General features: G+C 33.4%; 1 protein-coding gene across 2 annotated transcripts in view; it reads right to left on the minus strand.

Annotated features, from left to right (window-relative positions):
• Positions 1-451: 451 nt before the first annotated feature.
• Positions 452-14,086, minus strand: part of SNTG2 (syntrophin gamma 2) — a 222,053-nt gene continuing 208,418 nt past the window's right edge. For both annotated transcript variants that reach the window (XM_085574568.1, XM_021551123.3), the window contains exon 17: positions 452-13,744. In XM_085574568.1, coding sequence (XP_085430694.1) covers positions 13,613-13,744 — 132 coding nt within the window. In that variant the 3' untranslated portion in view covers positions 452-13,612. The remainder of the gene's footprint in view (positions 13,745-14,086) is intronic.

Below are 14,086 nucleotides of genomic sequence, written 5' to 3' on the forward strand. Positions count from 1 at the left end.
TTTAAAGGCTGCAGACATTTTGCACTTTTAGTACTTTTCAGTTAAGAATTTCAGCAGTAATCTATCACGGAAGCAAATGTATACTGTGGTTATTATGCCTTTCAGTAAATATCAACTGGCTGCATTTAAACCATGGAAAATGGAAATGCTCCCAATTCCTTGCTGTGTTCCCCTCTCTCCATACCTTGATTTCCATGGTCAAATTGTTCTTGATGACTGAAGGAAGATGCTGTGGCAATGCTCTTTTGCTGGCTGATTGCTAAAAGGACTGGGGCTTGATCATGGCTCACACCTTGGCTTCCTCAGAGCAACTAGATCAAGCCAATAATGATTTGGTAAAACAGAAGGAAAATGTGACAAAATCCTTTACTGTTCTAATTACAAAACCTTAATTTTAAAAAGTAAGAAACCCACTAAAATAGCTGATGATAAAATATAAAACTCAAATAGCTGCTTTCAAATACCTTATATTTATTTCATAAATGACAAAAAAAACCCACTAATGAGCAATAAATTATTTATTCCAAAACATCTATACAAAATAACACTCTTGGAGATATACACTTTTACATTTTTAAAGTGCATCTCTTCATTGCTGCAATATTTGATTTGCTAATTTACACTGTACATTCATAATTTATAAAAAAAATAATTGGTGAATATTTCTCCAGTTGGATGCTAATAACAGTGACAGGGAGCACATATTCCATTGTAGTAATCACTTTTGAAGTGTGTACATATACAAACCATTCATATCCAGATTTAAAGACAATACTGTGACAATAGCAAGAGTATCACTACAAAGTGAATTACAGTATACTGTACGATAATAGATTCTTGTTATAAAAGGTTATTTAAAAGTGCAAAATATATACACTCTGCCTTTATATTACTTCCTAGTTTAACTTTTACTACTTATTAAATCCCTTTCTGACTTCCTGAACAGATAAAATTACAGTAATTTTACACTATGCAAATCTATAATCATGCACATGTTGAGAGGATGCATTTCCCATAAAAAAGGAACAAAAGCAAAGCTGCACACACACAAAATGCTACGTTTCAGATGTCTTTTAATTTTCCAACTGAAACGCATAAAATGTATAGTAAAATATATAATGAATACCACTTAGATGCGAAACACTAAGTATGAACAATTTTTGTTAGCTTTATTTTGATCATTACAGGATTACTTGCAAGTAGTTCCCTATACCAAGATTATCACATATATGGGCTCATTTTGTTGCACTGTAGCCCTCAGTATCACCTTCCTCCAGAAAGGAAAGAAACCTGCAATATGCAAAACCCCAAAGAGCTTCAACAAACATTTGCCACATGGCAAAGATTACAAACATTCAATCTTTGTGTCTATATAGCATTTTGGCACCTATTTAGGTTTGGCTCTATTATGAACTGCTGAACTAATGCATTTTTAGGACAGAGGTAGTGAATTGTCAGGAAACATTTAATAAGGTATAGTTACTGACTGCAATAGAGTATACTAATTCAAATGTTCTTCTTCAAAAAGAACTTCTGAGATCATGCTGCATAAAGTTTTAAAACTGAAAATCTTGTGCCAATTACCTGATGTAGATCACTTTTTTCCCAGCCCCATAGACTGCAATATACTTGATTGTTCAAAAATTACGTCAGTTACTGAAGAAAATATGTTTTTTCCCTTTTAGTAAAAATTTACAGGTTATGAATAAGAACAAATGGCAATTAGAGGGGAATACCTGAGTATTACATTGACTATTTAACCCTAAAGCCCTGAGTTCTTAAGGAATTCCACCAATGCCCATTGACTTTCAAAGGCATGTCAGGAAGTGGTTTGAAACATTTCCTATAAAGTGTGTACATATATTTTCCTTCTTTGGGTGAAAAAAATATTAAAAGGAATATCTGAAATATACACCTTTTTTTCCATGAACAACATTAGCCAGGAGTCAGACTTATGCCTCATTGATGGTTACTGATCAGAATATAAACCAACTCTGGACATCACTCTCAATGATGCTCATAACGCTGGAGAAAAGCACCAAAGTACCAATTTCATTAAAAATCTCCATACTTCTCTTCCATCACATATTCTTGCAAGTTTTTTAACAAGAAGTGGCATTTGTCTTTCACTTTGCAAACAAGATGGCATGATGGAGGGGCGGAGAAGAAACAGCTGCATATTTCAAACTGATTATTTTGGGATGGAAATTCCCACAGATGTACTGTTTGGCTCAGCTACTGGTGGTGCCTGCCACCCACACTGAACAAACTGTGGTATTTAAGATAGTAATTCCTGGGAATATTGATACAAAAGTACATGTTGGAATGCTTCTAATACAAATTTCAAGGACACATAACAACTAGTTTTTTCAAAGAAAAAGTCACATAGCTTTCCCTTCTTTTCACTTACCACTTTCAGAAAGAATAAAGTAATCTCCATTTTTTACAGCAAAGTATAACCTGAGAACATCCCGAGAACCTCAAACTCCTTACTTTAAATCATAAGTGATTTATAGATTGTTATCTCTATCAACATAAGTAATTGGTTGTGTTTCTGTTGAAAGAGGATTAATATCAACCAATGTACTACTAAATATGCTAAATTAGTTAAATTAAAATTAACTTCCCCCAATTTGCAATAATGTTATTGCAAAATGTTTCTTTTTTAAAAAATTTAATTTCCAGTAAATACAAAGATAAATACATATCTGACCATCTAATATCATAAATTGTTATTCCCTTCTTTAAAAAAAAAATATAATGGCTTATATAACAAATATACATTTTGTTCATGTAATGGAATAAAGAGAATGCAATAAGCATGAATAATTAATCATTTAAGTACACCTGATAATGTCATGTCAGTGTAAAAATTTGAAATAAATGACATTTTGTATTGTCAATATAGTAAGCTATCAGAAAACTACAAATAGAGCTAAAACTCCTATCTCCATTTGTCTTTAAGGGATTTAAGAATTCCAAAATATTGGTTGTAAATAAGAAGTTTTGATTAAATTGGTTAAGAGAACATAAAATTTTATTTCCAGAGGCACTAGAACAAATATGAAAAAAAAACTCAACCACTCAAGGATGCTCTGTGAAAAAGATACAGAAAATGGCAAAAATACATTTAGTGAAGAGACACCTACCATGGGAACAGTGAATGCAGAGGAATGAAATGAGAAAATATTCAGTGACCACCAGTGATTTGACCTCTTGGAGAACTGAATTGCATCCTCTGAGAGAACGTTTAAAATTTTCTACAAAAAGCATAATTGATATTATAATCTGAGGAACAGGGCAGTGAATGATACATATACACACTTCAGGAAGAGATACAGAAAGTACTTGCAGTTGCAAAATCACTCACAAGCACAAAAAGGAAACCGAAACCCAAAGATTTCACTTTCTCTGATAGGACCACTGTTCCAGAACAACTGAGCAGTATTTCTGCTCACACTGTGCAAGTAATTGTTGAATAATTCCCCTTTCATGCTCTCTACATTTGTAAACATGCATGCTGCCTACTCTGGTCTGCATAACAGCTTCTCAGGACTCAGCATATTCCCAAGAACCTGGTTCCATGTTGTTCTCATTCCCAAGCACCTGTTCCAGCTTTTTTTGTTTGTTTGTTTTCTGTTAATATCCCAATTTTTTCATTTGAGAGAGTGTTTTTACAGTTTAAATATATTTTCCCCACCACTGAATTAATATTTAAAATTACTTTTAAGTACCAGTGGTGTACCTAACTGTTTATAGAGCAGAGCATATGGTCCTGCTCTTTATTTCAAACACTGCCACAGCTATTGCATAAAGAAGATTATTCAACAGCAGTAAGTTAGCCGTGCATAAATGGTGGTTAGAAGCACTTACATGTGCTTTTGCAGAGCTTTGTGTTCTACAGACAAGAGCCTTGTGAATGCAAGTATTTAATTTACAAGGTGGATTTTACATGTTTTGCCTGTATGACTGTAAACACATATTGCATCGCAACTACTCTTTTCTCACAAAAAAATTCTTTATGTAAATATTAAAGGTTTGAAATTAAATGACAAATTGCTCCAGTAGCTTGGTCTCTATTTTTATACTTAAAATTAGCCCACTGTTGCCTTTACAAGGTGAACAAGAGACAACTGCACAAATTCTAGTCAGTGAATTAGCCCAGCTCTATGTCCCTGACATGAACAGGCACCATTTTCAACAGCGGTGTGTGCTGTGGTCATCATGGTGATGGAAAAGCTGAGGATGCTCAGCTAAAATCATGGAATCATATGGAACCAAGACAATCAAGGATATCACAAAGAGAAAGAATACATTTAGGCACCTAATCTGCAGTATGGAAATTTTTAACGAAAAAAGGGTATTTCTTTGTTTCTGACTGGTTATCCATAAAGCTCTGCTGTTATTAAAAGAGAAGAACTTGAAAACATGTCTATATCCAGGGCCTGTTTTCTGAAATGAAGCATGGTGGCAGGAGAACTGTCAGACCTGACAATTCCCTAAGTGCTGGATCTTGGAGCTTCAAGTCTCAGTCGTCTGGACTTGGGCAGATTGATTGCTGGTTGAGAGGTACTCCCAGATGCACAACAGTTGTGCTGGGATGCACAGAAATCTGCTTTGTTAATTCCTCCCAGTAAGTAATCCTCAAAATTTCCAAATTCATTCTATAATTAGAGTATCAGAATTTTTTTTTTTTTGGTGGAGGCAGAACTGTTTAGCTAGGAAAAGAAACCAACAACAAAAGTATAGATGATCAAAAACCATACAGGAAAAGAAATAAAATTAGTATACGTTTCTCTACAAATATTAATCTTCTTTCTTCAAGTAACAGTTGAGAATCATACCTTTGTTTCACCTTGTGAGTGTAGAAGAGGTGACACACTTGCTGAGGACACACTTGCTAGGTAGCACATTTAAACTGCTTGTAATCCCATTTACTAATTCATAGAGGCTTGGGGGAATGTTGAAAATATTTAGGAATACTGTGCTAAATTAAAGGGATTTTTAATTTTTAAGATAGCTTTTAGAAACATAGGAATCATTTGGGTTGGAAAAGAATATTTGCCTCTTTTTCCTTTTTTTTTTTTTTGTTTTTGTTTTTGTTTTGATTCAAGGAATCTTCTTCTAGGTCTAAACACAAAACCTCCTCACTTGCAAAAATCAGAGACAAAATGCATATGAGAAATGGTGGCTTTTTGCTTTCTGACATAGCAGCACAAGGAATGAGCAGGATCAAGGGTCTCCAGGACTAAGTGACGATGGCTCTGGATAATGACACAAATGAGTCAGGCATGCATTTAAAGAGAGAAACATGAGCAATGATGCAGCTGAACAGACAGGTGCTCTGAATGATCGATCTCTCACTTTGAAAATGTGACAAAACAATAACTTGAAGTATGACTTTCCTACATTGCATAATTATGTTGCCAGGAGTAAAAAACAGCTCATTTTTATATGATTAGAAATCCCTAGTTTCAAAACATAAAGATGGATTTCAATAGACTTTTCAAGTACATAAAATGTGCTTATTTTCTTCTACTCTTAATGCAACTACTTGCTTGCTTTCACCACACTAACAATATTTTGCAGAAAATTTCTTGTATTTTTAATTTAATTTCAAACCCACCACTGAAGCACACATCTAGTGGGGCTAATATATTTGACCTGAGAAGTCTAAGAATAGATTCACAGATAAGCAGCCATATTTAATCAAGCTATTACAGCTTAATGACGACTTCCACTCATCAGCTGAGGCACAGCAATCATTTATATGCACACTTCCAACTGGCTGGAGTTATTGACTGAAATATGCTCAGAAAACAACTGTGAAGGTCTAGGAATTAAAAGTGAGCACCTAATGTGAGTAGATTGTTGTAAACTTAGCGATTTTAATTTAGGGTGATCTAAATAATCATTTACACAAAATACTAGAACAGCTACATCTATTTCCCACTGCAAGATCTGCTCAGCAAGAGGGAAGTTGATTATGGAACTCTGTTTCTTGAGCTTCCTGTGAAGAAATCCCCAAGGACATTTAACAGTTTGGATTCTCAGTGTTCTCACTAACTAGAGTTCACAGAGGGTGATATATACATATCACATATATATATATATATATACATATATATACATCCTATATAAAGTATTATTTATATATAGAATATAATGTATATATATATAGATATACAATCTGTATATATGTTTTATATCTGCAATTGCAATCAGGAAATGATCCCTAAAAAGACAATTTCTGAATGCTCATATGAAAAGTATGTAAACAAGGTTTCTTTGCTTTAGTCATGTAGATCTTTTCCTAATTTTCTTCTTGGAAAATTTGTACCATACTTCAGTTTTGTCTGGTATGCCGTACGCAGCAGTGTAGTAGGTCTTTGTGATGCTAATTATAAGCCTCTTAGCCTTCAACAATATGTGCCTTTCTTGGTTGTGTTGGATATAAAACACTGAGTGAGAAACTTATTAAGAAATTAAAAGGAAATGAAAAAAATATTGAAGGAATAGAAATAGTTAATGTGGCAACAAAAGGTATAGAAGCACTTAGCTTTGTAGAATTAGGGTGACAAATATTGTAATGAAACAAAAGAATATTTTGAGCTATTAGTAAAACTCTAAAGTGCAAAAGAATACAACAAGCAAATAAACTCAGGGAGATTATTTGCAGGACTGGGAAGAAATTAACTCTGTTTGAGTGACCAGGAACCCAGAATCTGATGCTGTCATAATAGCATTTTTACCTACTGTATGGAATGAGTTAACTGAAATTCCACAGTGCCTTGGTCCAATGGAAGGTAAAGGGCAAATTAAATATAAGTTTGGTTATGAATCTGATTACTTTTCCTTTAAATCTGCTATGAATATCCCAGTGAGGGGAGAAATAAATCTATAATAATACTAGAAATGCTGATAAAAATCATTGACTGGAATAAAGAACTGAAGCCCACAAATGTCTGTGACTTTCAACTCTGCAGTCATTTGGATGTTGCTGTTTCCTACTTCTCTCTGGCTGCATAAATTTTCCCTTTTGAGTTCTGTGAAAGTATCAATATAGCTCAAGCGCCATGATGTGATATGTGCTAATAACTGCTGGGGCTTTTGTAGAGGCCATTGTTCTTTTAATATAAGTAAATGAGGAAAACTCCTGCCTTTATTCCAAAGATTCTTCATTGTACTGAAAACAGAGTACAAGACAGATGCAAATCATAGAACTTCTCCAAGTCTTAGTAAGAAAAATTCAAGAGCAGATTTTTCCAGTTCTGTCCAGCAATAAAACACACTAATTCAGTAAAGGACTTCTACTTTAAAACTCAGGGAAAGTTTTATCCCTAAAACCAATCTGATATTCATATTCACTCCACCAGGGAATACTTGTCTGTCTTCTGTGCAAAAAGAAAACAGTGAGCTAATTATGTACTCTGCTTACGGATGTTGTAGAGTAGTAATTTAGCTCAGTTTTGAATGTTAATTGAACAAAGTGCTTAGAGACACATTAGAATGTCTCTAATATTTTTTTATGAGTAGCTCTGTGTTCTAAGAGTCAGTGCATCTCCTGAGATACTGAACTCATCTATGAATTAATACAATTTCTACTGTATTATTTTAGAAATATTTTTAATATGCCCCAGGTAGTAAATCCTAGATAGAAGAACAGGCTAAGACCTTTTCTTCCCTCCCCTCTGCCAGTTAAGTGGGATGATAAACTTCTGATTTAAATATCATTCACTTCAGCATTGTTTTATTTTATTCTCATAATCCTGCAACATTGTTCATGATTGCTACTTTTATTGTATTGGTACATAAATCTGATATTAAACCTATCTATAGAAAATTGAGCTGTCAAAAATCTTTGCGGTAGTATAGCTTGTTGATGGAGAAAGACATATTCTCAGAGCATTATTTATTCCACTGGTTTTAGGCACCTACTGCAGTAAGGAATAAAGCACTCCTTGGAGTTGCTGGTCTCTATCCACTGGTTACGGAGTTAAGACCAGATGATTAACACAGATTGGACACCTAATTTCTACATTAATTCCTTAATACGTATCAAGTATGATATTTCCATCATAGTTGGAAATTTAGAGACTTGTAAAAAACAGTCAGTTAGCCTAGAAATATAACAGAAACAATGTTCCAAGAGTAATCGGTAGTGAGGAAAGAAAAATAAAGTTCTTACATTTAACTTCCTTTCCCTGCTTGGTTGTCTTGCAGTCATAGATATCTATGCAGCTGAGGTGCTTCTGCCACTCACACCTCCTGATGTGTAGACTTGCACAATAGATCTTGTCTTTGCACTGAAAAAATGTCTGTGATCCATGTAAACTAGAGGTTGGAATACCTGCATAAGTGCAACCTGTACAGGGCATCGTGACAGCTGATCCAAAAAAAAGATTATGGATTTCAGCCCAAATAGTTCTGATTTTGATTCCCTACTGAAAAGCCAGCAGTTTTTTCAGTAGGAATGAAGCCTTTAAGTGAACATGCAGACAGATGTGCACCGAGGGAATATTAGAAAATCATTTTGGTTCCTCTCTTTATTATTTAAAATCATTTATCTTTGTTTCAGGCAAAGTCCTGTATAATTTACTGGGACTTAAAACAGCAGTGGATTTTGGGTCATGTCCATGGAATTTGGTAACTTCAAATTTCATAAAAGTATTTTACTTAAGAATTTTTTGTGATTGAACCATATTAGAATACATATTTGATTTCATCTTGCATGGTACACAAATCTGTTTTGCACTTAATAACTTTACTACAAAGTCTTTAGTTCACATAAGATAATTGTTTCTCTACATGCTTCAACACAAAAGTACCTAAACAAGTACCTAAACATTTTGAAGCATCAGTTAAAAACCCCCCACAATTACACGATACATTTCACATTTTTTCTTTGCAGTCTTTAACTGTTTAGCATCCATAGCTCAATAATAGAAATTCAAAGTAAGAGAACTACACTAAAAGATGAATTTCCTGCTTAAGTTCCAAAAATGAGTCAAATTATTTCCAAGAGGTGTTTTGCATACCTAAGTAAAGAAGTTTTTTAAGATTTCACAGTTTGTCTGTGTGTCCATTCCTCCTCTGCTTCTATTTTTGCAGTGCTTTCTCCTATTTCTCATGCACAGGAAAGGACAGAAATCACTTTGCCTCTCATTGAGAGTATGGAGAAAAGTGCTTCCTTCCTAACACTCCCCCTCTCTTCTCTGAAAAAGTTTACTAGCAAACTGTATTAAAAGAAAATCAACCACAGAAGTAAACAAAAAGCAGAAAAATTTCATTCCCATTATACACACCTCACTTTGAGCACTGCAACAGAGGAGATACTCAGGTGGGCAGGAAAGTGTTATAAAATACTGACAGGATTTTGATAGAAGCATTTATGGAGATGTACTTAAAAAGAAATTCAGGCTGTTTTAAATTCTGTTTATACCACTGCAAAAATCAGGTTACACATTAAAGGTTTTGTGGAAAAAGCATGCCTTGTGTGAAGTTACATATAAATTAATGTAGTTCAGATATAATACAGGATTTTAGATTAATGGTTGCAAAATTTGGCAGAGCTTACTTTTCCTCCCATAGAAAATTATTTTTAAGCTTCAGACCTACTGGCTCAAGGTTGAGAATAATTTTGAAATACTTTTTCTAAGATCCTAACCTTAGAAGGATTCAGTCAGATTTCCACAGCTTGCACATTGGATCAGCATAGCCTCAGCCTCCTAGGCTTTGTAATTACAGACAAAAATAAGACTAAATATTATAGAACAGATTAAGTCCCTGAAATGCTCTGGTAACATCTAAATTTATAACTAAAATTGTCGGGGTTAGTTTTTTATCCCTGGTTCCATCTGGCACAGCCTGGCCACGTTCCCTCTATTAAATGCTCTGGTGTTTTCAACAGGGTGGCACAACCATGCCATGCACTGAGAACGGAGTTAAGCTGACTTTAGCTTGATTGTAAATAGGATTTTTTCTGCAGATTTTAATCATGTTAGAGCAAAACAAGCCAGAAATTATATTAACAAATCATCAGTATGATTCAAGTCCAGTGCCTAAGTACAGGCTGTACCACTCCTTAATTTATAAGTCACTGATGAGCCTTGTTCTAATTTAAATCAACAATACTACCCATTTGCTCAAAATCATGTTTGTAGATGGGATCACTTTAAGCCTTTTAACCACATCTTCAGTTTAAATAAAGGCATAAAGATAATTTATCCCGTTTTTACTAATTTCTAATCACGAGCAGCTATCTTGATTTTGTGATGGGGCCCAATTTTATAACTCTATGTTTGTATGTTTCCTTCCCCAGCCTGCTGTTTATGGTGTTGCTTCAGGAAATGGTTCTTTTCCTACTCCATATTCAATTCCGGTACACCTTTGTCACCCTAGAATAATAAAAAGGAAAACTATACACAAATATGTAATGAGATTGTAATGAGATTGTAAGACTAAAACTTAATATATCACAAGTATGTAACAAAGAATATAAAAAATTGTTTTATGATCTCATTAAAATTAAGTATTTGACATTTGAAATGCCTAAAGCAGATGTCCTCTGCCTCAGTCTGCAATTTTTGATGGGTGACTGTGGACGGTATCTACCAGCAGATCTATTTGTAAATCCCACTATTTTTCTATTTTGAGGTGTTTTGTCATCTGAAATGTGTTGCATATACTCTCAGCGTTGACAGAGAAAAATATATGCATGATATATGATCCACATTCTGAAGGTAATGACAAACTAATATGCTTTACTTATGATTAAAAATTTTACAAAGAAACATAAGCAACTGAACAAATTGGGAATGCAACATTTTCAAATATCAAGCATATGACTAAGAAATGCAAGGTGCTATGGAAGTCCTTCACAGCCTATATAACAGCTGAGTAACTAGCAAGCCATCAGCTTTTCCCAGCCTCTGTCAACTTTCTCAAAAACTGGCCTTTAGTCCCTGCCTTGAGAGTGTTGCAGAATGTGAAAGAAAGGAAAAAGCAAGTGAGCTAATAGGGATCTTCAATTCCTCATTAAAAATATGTTTGGAGAATTATTTCCAAAATACAATGCTAAATTTCAAAAGGTGAATTTATAAGAATGTTTTCTCTAATATTCCTTGAGATAGATTTGGACATGATGAAGAAAACTACTGTGTTGCAAAAACAGTAGCTCATCAAAAGACTAAAAGAATTTAGAAATTCCATTAAACAAATAATGAAATTAATTAAAATCAGCATAAGCAACTACATATAAGAAATTTGAAAGTACTAATGAAAAAGTGCTATATCCAGCTGCTTTGGAAAAAAAAAAAATCAATAATGCTCTTTTTAAATTGCAGAACTTTTTTTTTTTTTTTTTGTAGAAATGAAAGATTACTTAATAAATCAGGCCTAATTTATTTTAAGGTTTTATTACAGTATTTGGGGAGATATGTTAGTTTATAATCACATGATCCCTATAACATTAAGTCTAGATGTCTGACTGTAGTACCAGTTCAGTACCAACTGGTACAGTTTTCTACTGTAACTACCATGTTAGTATTGATCTCTGTCTATCAGAAAATATTAAAAAACCAAAACTGAATTAATTCCATAGTTCTTCATCCTACAGAAACTTCTAATGTAGTTTCTAAACTTCTAACATGTAAACTTGATGCTTCTAATTATTCATGCTAATAAACTGAATTTAGAATTGGCTGTAAGAAATATAATGGTAATGCTGTAATTTGTGAATGTTAAAACCTCAGTAAATACAATGAGCTGAAAATAAAAAAGAAAGCTGAGAATTAATTGAAACATTTTCAATAAATGCATGTTAGAAAAAGAAAACTTTTACAATTATTTTCTTGAAATAAAATTATTATAAAATTGAGATTATGTATGTTAAACATACAATAATGGCTATAAAGATTTATTTTAAAATAATAAATATATTTATCACATTTGCTAAATACTGTTTTACCTGGAGTAAAACAGTTTGCCTCAATGCAAACAACACTGGAACCCTAAACAACACTGGAATTACAAGCAGAGTCTGCACCGTTCAAATTAATTTCTCTATGGATGGAACACAGAAACAAGAATTCCTCCTGGCAGGGTGAAATCACCTGCATCAGGCACTTTATGTGTGCCCAAACTTTAGCTGGACAGAGAAGCATCTGTTTGAAGTAAGTGCCTCATTGCAGTCTGACAAGACAGTTTAAGACCTGAAGGAGAGAATTTAGCTGAATAAACTTAAGCACTGAGTTTATGTAAAAGCACTCCTCACTTGAGACCTTTTAAAGGCACCAACCTTTTTTCATTAGGCTACAGTAACTTTAAGCTGTAACTTTATCAGAACACCTGACAAGACTCCTAAAATTTAGAGAGGACTTTGATTAATTCACTCCTTATCCATGGCATCTACTTGAGATATGCTACTTGCTTGATTTTGATTGTTTTATTTTCTTGATGCTACCTCAAAAGAACAAGTGAGAAAAACTGGAACTTCTATCACAAAACCCTGCAATATCTGGTATCACTTACAGGGAATATATCCTGAGACTAAAATGTTTTCTTTTTTAATCATTTTTTCAATATCAGGAAATTATCTGTGCATTTATGATAATGATTTCAGAAGGAAGGCTCGGAATATGCAAAAGTAAAACAACTTTCTTTTCCTCAACAAGGACAAAATCCACTTTTCTTTAATAAGAATCAAGGTTAAAACTATAGGAAAAAGAAAGGCAGATGTCCCAGAGAATTATTTATGTTCTGTTACGTTCATCTTATCTTGGAAGTATGTTCCTCCAAATAAAAGCTGTTCCCAAGCACACGGAGCATTACATCAAAGGATAGGTGTCAAGTCAATCTATGAATAATAAAATAATGGAAGCTTTATTAAAAGATAAGAAAACCCTATGGTAAGTTTCTTAAAACTGTCTATAGTCAGGCTTCTTAGCTGAGTCTAAAGTTCTTCACAGTTGATACTTAAACACATTCTTAACATTACCTTGCACATATACTGGGGCTAACTGAGTATTCTTAGAGCCAAGAGTGTGCTTAGCTATGTTCCTGGATCTGAAATAGCCTATTTACTGTTTTGCAAAAGCTAAACGCTCAGGTCTTAAAAGAACCCAACAACAGAACTACAATTTTTTAAACATACAGAGGGAAGATGAAAATTCAATTCCTACAGCAGTTTTCTTCAATAATTACTTCTTTTCTACAGTGATGACTGTAGTAATTGTTTGTAAGCCCAACACTTTTCAAAACAGACTTAGAGGCCAAATTTTGGACATACAGTTTTCAAATGTTACTCTACATTACTATGTAATAAGTGGTAGAATGCATCATCATGAGAGCAGAAATCAAAATGGCTCTAAAAATATTACTGAATGAATATTCACTTGGAATTTTAGATCAATGCTGAAGACAACAAACTTTGACTTGGTATTTTTTAACTCATAGATTCAAAATATTTATCAGATTGTGAAAACTCTTAACATTACAGATAACACAACTATAGGCTTCTTATAAAATCACCAAGTTGCAATATTGTGAATGAAATAACTACTTTTGTTAAGAAAATAATTTATTTTCCATAGTCACAACATATAATCTAGTTTCAGTTACTGTACATATATTTTCTTGCAATACTCTGACTGTCTATGAATATTGGATCCACAGATGCCACTTTTGCTGCTATAAAGGAGTGAATACAGTGTAAAACTGCCGTCAGATCCTGAAATTCAAGTTCCTGAAAGAAGAGAAAAAAAAGAAAAAAAAAATTCAATTCAGGTTTATAAACATTTTACATAAATAAAGAACAGATTAGTTAAAAAACAGTAATGGCTTTAACATGTAAATTGAAATTTTATAGGAAACTGTAAAATTAAAATTGTTAAGAATAAAAACTGTATATCCATACCTTGTTCACTGGCAGTGCCACGTGTCCATTTAGTTTTCACTCTGTGATACTTTTTTGTTTACATTGTACTCAGCTTGTACAATGAAATCGGTCAACTTGAAAGAACATTCAAGAATTGCAACATAATTCAGGTTGGAAAATATCTTGAAAATTACTGAGTCCAGCTATTAA

Source organism: Lonchura striata, chromosome 3 (genome assembly GCF_050655825.1).
Source record: "Lonchura striata isolate lonStrDom1 chromosome 3, ASM5065582v1, whole genome shotgun sequence".
NCBI classification, from domain to species: Eukaryota; Metazoa; Chordata; class Aves; order Passeriformes; family Estrildidae; genus Lonchura; species Lonchura striata.